Raw genomic sequence first — 9,250 nt, 5'->3', positions numbered from 1 at the left:
GGTCACGAGGCAAAGTATAGAGCTTTTCATATTACCCCACCTTATGTATCGTTATAGCTACACACACCACACCCTGTATACAGGCTAAAAAAGGCATCTCGAGAACTATGCATACGATGTTATACGAAATACATACGACTGGCTGGTTTGAGTTAACGACGCTGTGTATGTATGTTTGAGTGAGCCATTCATATTCTTGGCTAATTTCTTAAATACATATACGAAATTATGTATATATTTGCAAGAGTATGGGTCTATTGCCGTTGGGGCTAATGTAGAATGGTTTGTTGGTATGGGTGCGAAATTTGGAAAATTTTTGACGAAAATTTTTCTTAAAATATCATCGACGTTAAGATAAAATCAGCCAGAACAATCACTGTGCTCACACAGCTCGATCCGTTCAGACAACAAGACACAACCTAGCACCATGGTAAGGAATTCGTCTGAATATAAGTCTTTTTAAGAAAAAAAAAAATGGACTTGTATTAAAACAAATATACTACCAGCCAACCAAAGGATTAATTTAAAGGATTTTCAATGGAAAACTATAACAAAAATATCAAAGAAAATATAAAAGTTTTACAAAAAAAAATATCAAAAATATATATAGTGAAGTTGGAATAATTAAAGAAAAAACTCTCAAGAAAATTGTGTAAAATAATAAATCTTTAAAACTTCAAAAATGTTGTAATAAAGTTACAAAAAAAAAAACTTTAAGAAAATGTTTAAAAATAAGTGATATAACTTTCGATCTTTAAAATTTAGCCTAAAAAAGTTGTAAACTACAACCTTTCCATACATATATAACTGTAACTTGATATCGTTTGTGTGTAAAAGAGACAAATATATACCAACACTATTGAATCAAAATAGAATTGAGTGAAACTTAAGTGTGCTATAAAATCGTAAAGAAAACTTGCGTAATATATGAAAATATAATAATTGAAAAAAAATATTCAAAATGAAATTGAAAAATATTTTAATAAATAAAATTAAATAAAGTGTCTTAAGAATTTTAAAGAAATTATTAAAGATTTTAAGTTTCAAATTGAACTTTGACTAAATTTGAAAACAATAATTGACAAAACTTCATAATAATTTGAAACTGAAAATTGTTAACTTGAAATAAAAGAAGTTTTTCAAATAGTTAAAGTTATGAACTTTAAATGAATGAAAAAATTGAAATCTAACAAACAAAAATTTAATAATTTGAACTTATTATCTCTAATAAACTTTGCACTTTATATTTACAACCAGAAATCTTGGATATATAGAATATAACCTTAAAATTCTATTATGAAAATTTATTCTGAAATCGGGTTAGAAAAATTTTATTACTTCCTTTTGAAAAATTATTCAAATTTGATTAATAATTTGAAAATCTAGAGAAATTTCGGGAAAATTTAAATCAACGAATATATAGCATAAATCCATTTGCTATAATTTGAAAATCCTTTAAACAATTCCCTAAAACTACACAACTAAACATCTAAACTAATACCACTTAAAAATCTTCTTTTCACACCAAACAGGCCGATGAGAAGAAGAAGGTTAAGAAGAAGAAGACCAAGGAAGAAGGTGGCGCTTCGGAAACCGCATCCGAAACTGTCTCTGAGGCAGCAACCCCTGCCCCAGCTGCTACCCCAGCACCCGCCTCCACTACTGGCTCCAAGAGAGCTTCCGGTGGTAGCCGTGGCTCCAGAAAATCTAAGCGCGCTGGTTCCTCCGTCTTCTCTGTTTTCTCCCAAAAACAAATTGCTGAATTCAAAGAAGTAAGTATTGAAAAAGAACAAAATTTAAAAAAAAAAAAACACCCCAAAAAACTCCAACATTCAAACAACTAAATAAAAATTGTTTGAGAATCTTTAACGAATTTGTAACTAATTCAAAACTTTAAACCAAAATCGTACAAACAAAAATAGGCCTTCCAACTTATGGATGCTGACAAGGATGGTATCATTGGCAAGAACGATTTGCGTGCCGCTTTCGATTCCGTAGGCAAAATTGCCGCCGATAAGGAATTGGACTCTATGTTGGGCGAAGCCTCTGGTCCCATCAACTTCACCCAATTGTTGACCTTGTTCGCCAACCGCATGGCCAGCTCTGGTGCTAACGATGAAGATGAAGTTGTCATTGCTGCTTTCAAAACATTCGACAATGATGGTCTCATCGATGGTGACAAATTCCGTGAAATGCTCATGAACTTCGGTGACAAATTCACCATGAAGGAAGTCGATGATGCTTTCGATCAAATGGTTATCGATGATAAGAACCAAATCGATACCGCTGCTTTGATCGCTATGCTCACCGGCAAGGAGGAAGAAGAAGAAGGTGAAGAAGCCGCCTAAGATGTTAATTAACGTATAGAATATAAATTTTTGTACACCCACCATCACCATTTTTTTTTCACATCTATTAAGCACTTCTTACTTTTAACTTTTAACTCCTTAAGAAACAAAATTGAAAAAAAAAATATTAAAAAACACCAAAAAAAATATTAAAAAAATTAATAAAAAATAATAATTTGTTTTAATAATTTGAAAACCTTAAAAAAAAACAAACAAATATTTTTTAAAAATTAATTTCATTACAAACTAGAATGGGCAAGGGGGAGAAGAATTTTCAAACTTCTACCCCCACCGACCCTCTACAGAGAGAGAGAAATTCTCTATGAAAGTTTTCTTAAATATTTTTTTTAAACAATTTCTTTATTGCTTATAGAATAGAGTCATGTTTTGGCAAGCTTTGAGCGGTTAAAACTTTTTTAATCCTGAAAAAAATGTTTATTTAAAAAAAAAAGTTCGTTGTTTTTTGTTTAGTTACTAGTTAATTGAAATATTTTAAAGAAAAACTTATTTAACATTTTTTTGACAAACTTTTAAAACGTTTATTTCGTTAATAACACTACTACGTTAAACATATATTTATTTTATTTAAACAAGTTGTTTCTAGAATTTATAGCAATTACCGATTTAAAGGCACAATTTATGTTATATTATTAATTATATACTAACCACAACAACAACTACATATTTATTTATATATATATCAACAGAAAAATCTATTAATGTTTCCCCAAAAAACTATGTATTAATATAACGTTAGCATTATAGTAAACAAAGCTCTCCTTAAAGCAAAATTATTACTCAACAAGAGAACAAAATGTTAGAGTTCAAAAAGAGAACCTAGGAAAGAGTACTGGTTTTGTTATTGATGTGAAATGATAACCCAAAAAAATCAAATTAAGAGAGACAAATGCGCTTTTTTTATTATATAAATTTAATAATTTATATTTTTAAAGAGAGACAGACACTAACTTTAAAATACTCTTCTTAAACACAAAAGAAAAATTGTTGAAACATGTCAATTAAAAATTATTTATTTATTTAATTAATCAATTAATTATTTTACTAACACACACACTTATTTAATCACAAGTTAAATATTTAACCAAAAATTTCGTTATTTTAAAAAATTATTCAAAATGTTCTTTACTTTTTCTATTAACTTTTAAGACAAAACACTACAATTTTCAAAAGAAATTGTGCGAAAACAAAAAATATCATATGAAAATCGTTTAAAAAACTAAATACTATATAAACTCTGTTCCTTAGTTAAGAAAAAAACTTATTAAAAACAAAACAACATTTAACGTATTTATCTAATCGTTTAAAACATTTATAAAACAATAAAATGTGACTAATATTTAAGTAATTAATTGCTTAATAATTTAAAAAATTCATAACATTTTTTTACATTTAAGCAAAAATAATTAACTAACAATCATTATAATAATAATAATAATACTTAATAATCATGTTAAACAAAACACAATTTTTATAAAAATTAAAAAACAAACACTTAAGCAAATTTACTTTAAACATTTTTTGCTTTTTAGTCTATAAGTTCTATATCATTTATTCTCATATTATAATTCTCAAATACTCTGGTATAAGTTTTGAACAAAAAGTTTTTCTACTTAATTTGTTTGCAAAACAAAACCTTATATTTTTTTTAAAATTTTCTTAAATTAATTAATAGAACACAAGAGCATAAAGCAACATCTTGTTATTTATTCTTTTATGGCTTTTTGCCAAAAAAGTAAAAAATCTTAAAGAATCTCTGTTCTATTATTGTTAAGGAAAATCGAGAAGAAAAAAAAAAACAAAAAACACTTATCTGAAACAATATATAAACTTATATTTAAACTTATTTATCTAACTATTTATATAATTGTTTGAAAACAAAACAAAACATACGAAAAAAAAAAATAAGTATGATGACTTGATATTGTAGAAAATTCTAAAGAAAAGAAGGCTTTCAATAAAATCACAAACTATCAGTCGTCTACGTAAAAAAAACAAGCACAAACAAAAATTTACAAATTTGTTTTATTTCTTTAAAAGATTGTAAAATATGTAAAAAATTTGCATAACTTACAACAAGTTGCTTATGCCTTCTAAATATACAACTTTTTGCTCAGTGTATTTGTAATTATACTCATTTAAATACCCAATACACAATCGCCATGGCAGTTTGTATGTTGTACATTTGTTATTATTGTTTTTTTTTTTTTCGTAAAGAAACCTATAATAACAATAATTATGACAAACAACGTTACAAAGCCTATTGTGAACTGGATAAATATTTCCATCATTTCCTATAAGCTACTGAATGTATTTTTACTATAACACTACTATTGGAGCCAAGCATGCAAAAAGAAAAATACCGCGGTATCCCCACAATATTTTCCGAGCTTTTTCTAAATTATAAACTGTCTAGTCTGTACTATAGTCTATAGTCTAGTCTATAGTCTAGTCTATAGTCTAGTCTAGTCTAGTCTATAGTCTAGTCTATAGTCTAGTCTATAGTCTAGTCTATAGTCTAGTCTATAGTCTAGTCTATAGTCTAGTCTATAGTCTAGTCTATAGTCGTCTATAGTCTAGTCTATAGTCTAGTCTATAGTCTAGTCTATAGTCTAGTCTATAGTCTAGTCTATAGTCTAGTCTATAGTCTAGTCTATAGTCTAGTCTATAGTCTAGTCTATAGTCTAGTCTATAGTCTAGTCTATAGTCTAGTCTATAGTCTAGTCTATAGTCTAGTCTATAGTCTAGTCTATAGTCTAGTCTATAGTCTAGTCTATAGTCTAGTCTATAGTCTAGTCTATAGTCTAGTCTATAGTCTAGTCTATAGTCTAGTCTATAGTCAGTCTATAGTCTAGTCTATAGTCTAGTCTATAGTCTAGTCTAGTCTAGTCTATAGTCTAGTCTATAGTCTAGTCTATAGTCTAGTCTATAGTCTAGTCTATAGTCTAGTCTATAGTCTAGTCTATAGTCTAGTCTATAGTCTAGTCTATAGTCTAGTCTATAGTCTAGTCTATAGTCTAGTCTATAGTCTAGTCTATAGTCTAGTCTATAGTCTAGTCTATAGTCTAGTCTATAGTCTAGTCTATAGTCTAGTCTATAGTCTAGTCTATAGTCTAGTCTATAGTCTAGTCTATAGTCTAGTCTATAGTCTAGTCTATAGTCTAGTCTATAGTCTAGTCTATAGTCTAGTCTATAGTCTAGTCTATAGTCTAGTCTATAGTCTAGTCTATAGTCTAGTCTATAGTCTAGTCTATAGTCTAGTCTATAGTCTAGTCTATAGTCTAGTCTATAGTCTAGTCTATAGTCTAGTCTATAGTCTAGTCTATAGTCTAGTCTATAGTCTAGTCTATAGTCTAGTCTATAGTCTAGTCTATAGTCTAGTCTATAGTCTAGTCTATAGTCTAGTCTATAGTCTAGTCTATAGTCTAGTCTATAGTCTAGTCTATAGTCTAGTCTATAGTCTAGTCTATAGTCTAGTCTATAGTCTAGTCTATAGTCTAGTCTATAGTCTAGTCTATAGTCTAGTCTATAGTCTAGTCTATAGTCTAGTCTATAGTCTAGTCTATAGTCTAGTATAGTCTTGTCTATAGTCTAGTCTATAGTCTAGTCTATAGTCTAGTCTATAGTCTAGTCTTTAGTCTAGTCTATAGTCTATCATAGTCTAGTCTATAGTCTAGTCTATAGTCTAGTCTATAGTCTAGTCTATAGTCTAGTCTATAGTCTAGTCTATAGTCTAGTCTATAGTCTAGTCTAGTTAGTCTATAGTCTAGTCTATAGTCTAGTCTATAGTCTAGTCTATAGTCTAGTCTATAGTCTAGTCTATAGTCTAGTCTATAGTCTAGTCTATAGTCTAGTCATAGTCTAGTCTATAGTCTAGTCATAGTCTAGTCTATAGTCTAGTCTATAGTCTAGTCTATAGTCTAGTCTATAGTTAGTCTATAGTCTAGTCTATAGTCTAGTCTATAGTATAGTCTATAGTCTAGTCTATAGTCTAGTCTATAGTCTAGTCTATAGTCTAGTCTATAGTCTAGTCTATAGTCTAGTCTATAGTCTAGTCTATAGTCTAGTCTATAGTCTACTTTATAGTCTAGTCTATAGTCTAGTCTATAGTCTAGTCTATAGTCTAGTCTATAGTCTAGTCTATAGTCTAGTCTATAGTCTAGTCTATAGTGTAGTCTATAGTCTAGTCTATAGTCTAGTCTATAGTCTAGTCTATAGTCTAGTCTATAGTCTAGTCTAGTGTAGTCTATAGTCTAGTCTATAGTCTAGACTATAGACTAGACTAGACTAGACTAGTCTATAGTAGACTATAGTCTAGTCTATAGTCTAGTCATAGTCTAGTCTATAGTCTAGATAGTCTAGTCTAGACTAGTCTATAGACTAGTCTATAGTCTAGTCTATAGTCGTCTATAGTCTAGTCTATAGTCTAGTCTATAGTCTAGTCATAGTCTAGTCTATAGTCTAGTCTATAGACTATAGACTAGACTATAGACTAGACTATAGACTATAGACTAGACTATAGACTAGACTATAGACTAGACTATAGACTAGACTATAGACTAGACTATAGACTAGACTATAGACTAGACTATAGACTAGACTATAGACTAGACTATAGACTAGACTATAGACTAGACTATAGACTAGACTATAGACTAGACTATAGACTAGACTATAGACTAGACTATAGACTAGTCTAGTCTATAGTCTAGTCTATAGTCTAGACTATAGACTAGACTATAGACTACACTATAGACTAGACTATAGACTAGACTATAGACTAGACTATAGACTAGACTATAGACTAGACTATAGACTACACTATAGACTAGACTATAGACTAGACTATAGACTAGACTATAGACTAGACTATAGACTAGACTATAGACTAGACTATAGACTAGACTATAAAGTAGACTATAGACTAGACTATAGACTAGACTATAGACTAGACTATAGACTAGACTATAGACTAGACTATAGACTAGACTATAGACTAGACTATAGACTAGACTATAGACTAGACTATAGACTAGACTATAGACTAGACTATAGACTAGACTATAGACTAGACTATAGACTAGACTATAGACTAGACTATAGACTAGACTATAGACTAGACTATAGACTAGACTATAGACTAGACTATAGACTAGACTATAGACTAGACTATAGACTAGACTATAGACTAGACTATAGACTAGACTATAGACTATAGACTAGACTATAGACTAGACTATAGACTAGACTATAGACTAGACTATAGACTAGACTATAGACTAGACTATAGACTAGACTATAGACTAGACTATAGACTAGACTATAGACTAGACTATAGACTAGACTATAGACTAGACTATAGACTAGACTAAAGACTAGACTATAGACTAGACTATAGACTAGACTATAGACTAGACTATAGACAAGACTATAGACTAGACTATAGACTAGACTATAGACTAGACTATAGACTAGACTATAGACTAGACTATAGACTAGACTATAGACTAGACTATAGACTAGACTATAGACTAGACTATAGACTAGACTATAGACTAGACTATAGACTAGACTATAGACTAGACTATAGACTAGACTATAGACTAGACTATAGACTAGACTATAGACTAGACTATAGACTAGACTATAGACTAGACTATAGACTAGACTATAGACTAGACTATAGACTAGAATATAGACTAGACTATAGACTAGACTATAGACTAGACTATAGACTAGACTATAGACTAGACTATAGACTAGACTATAGACTAGACTATAGACTAGACTATAGACTAGACTATAGACTAGACTATAGACTAGACTATAGACTAGACTATAGACTAGACTATAGACTAGACTATAGACTAGACTATAGACTAGACTATAGACTAGACTATAGACTAGACTATAGACTAGACTATAGACTAGACTATAGACTAGACTATAGACTAGACTATAGACTAGACTATAGACTAGACTATAGACTAGACTATAGACTAGACTATAGACTAGACTATAGACTAGACTATAGACTAGACTATAGACTAGACTATAGACTAGACTATAGACTGACTATAGACTAGACTATAGACTAGACTATAGACTAGACTATAGACTAGACTATAGACTAGACTATAGACTAGACTATAGACTAGACTATAGACTAGACTATAGACTAGACTATAGACTAGACTATAGACTAGACTATAGACTAGACTATAGACTAGACTATAGACTAGACTATAGACTAGACTATAGACTAGACTATAGACTAGACTATAGACTAGACTATAGACTAGACTATAGACTAGACTATAGACTAGACTATAGACTAGACTATAGACTAGACTATAGACTAGACTATAGACTAGACTATGACTAGACTATAGACTAGACTATAGACTAGACTATAGACTAGACTATAGACTAGACTATAGACTAGACTATAGACTAGACTATAGACTAGACTATAGACTAGACTATAGACTAGACTATAGACTAGACTATAGACTAGACTATAGACTAGACTATAGACTAGACTATAGACTAGACTATAGACTAGACTATAGACTAGACTATAGACTATAGTACAGACTAGACAGTTTATAATTTAGAAAAAGCTCGGAAAATAGTGGGGATACCGCGGTATTTTTCTTTTTGCATGCTTGGCTCCAATAGTAGTGTTATAGTAAAAATACATTCAGTAGCTTATAGGAAATGATGGAAATATTTATCCAGTTCACAATAGGCTTTGTAACGTTGTTTGTCATAATTATTGTTATTATAGGTTTCTTTACGAAAAAAAAAAAAACAATAATAACAAATGTACAACATACAAACTGCCATGGCGATTGTGTATTGGGTATTTAAATGAGTATAAT

General features: G+C 29.9%; 1 protein-coding gene across 1 annotated transcript; it reads left to right on the top strand.

The window, feature by feature from the left end:
* The first annotated feature begins 267 nt into the window (after positions 1–267).
* LOC119615518 (myosin regulatory light chain 2) lies at positions 268–4,377 on the top strand. The gene is made up of 3 exons (XM_037971528.1): positions 268–430; positions 1,533–1,772; positions 1,923–4,377. Exons 1-3 carry the CDS (start codon positions 428–430, stop codon positions 2,346–2,348), a joined length of 669 nt encoding a protein of 222 aa, XP_037827456.1. The 5' UTR covers positions 268–427; the 3' UTR covers positions 2,349–4,377.
* The last annotated feature ends 4,873 nt before the right edge of the window (positions 4,378–9,250 follow it).

Source organism: Lucilia sericata, unplaced genomic scaffold, assembly GCF_015586225.1.
Source record: "Lucilia sericata isolate MDLA Ls3-8-SP2 unplaced genomic scaffold, ASM1558622v1 Contig005585F_arrow, whole genome shotgun sequence".
Lineage (NCBI taxonomy): Eukaryota > Metazoa > Arthropoda > Insecta > Diptera > Calliphoridae > Lucilia > Lucilia sericata.
This window is presented reverse-complemented; position numbering and strand designations above follow the sequence as displayed.

Bases quoted from the DNA above. Each gene is read 5' to 3' on its own strand.
- LOC119615518 (XM_037971528.1), top strand. The intron at 1,773-1,922 runs GTAAGTATTGAA...AAACAAAAATAG, and splicing joins AAATTGCTGAATTCAAAGAA to GCCTTCCAACTTATGGATGC.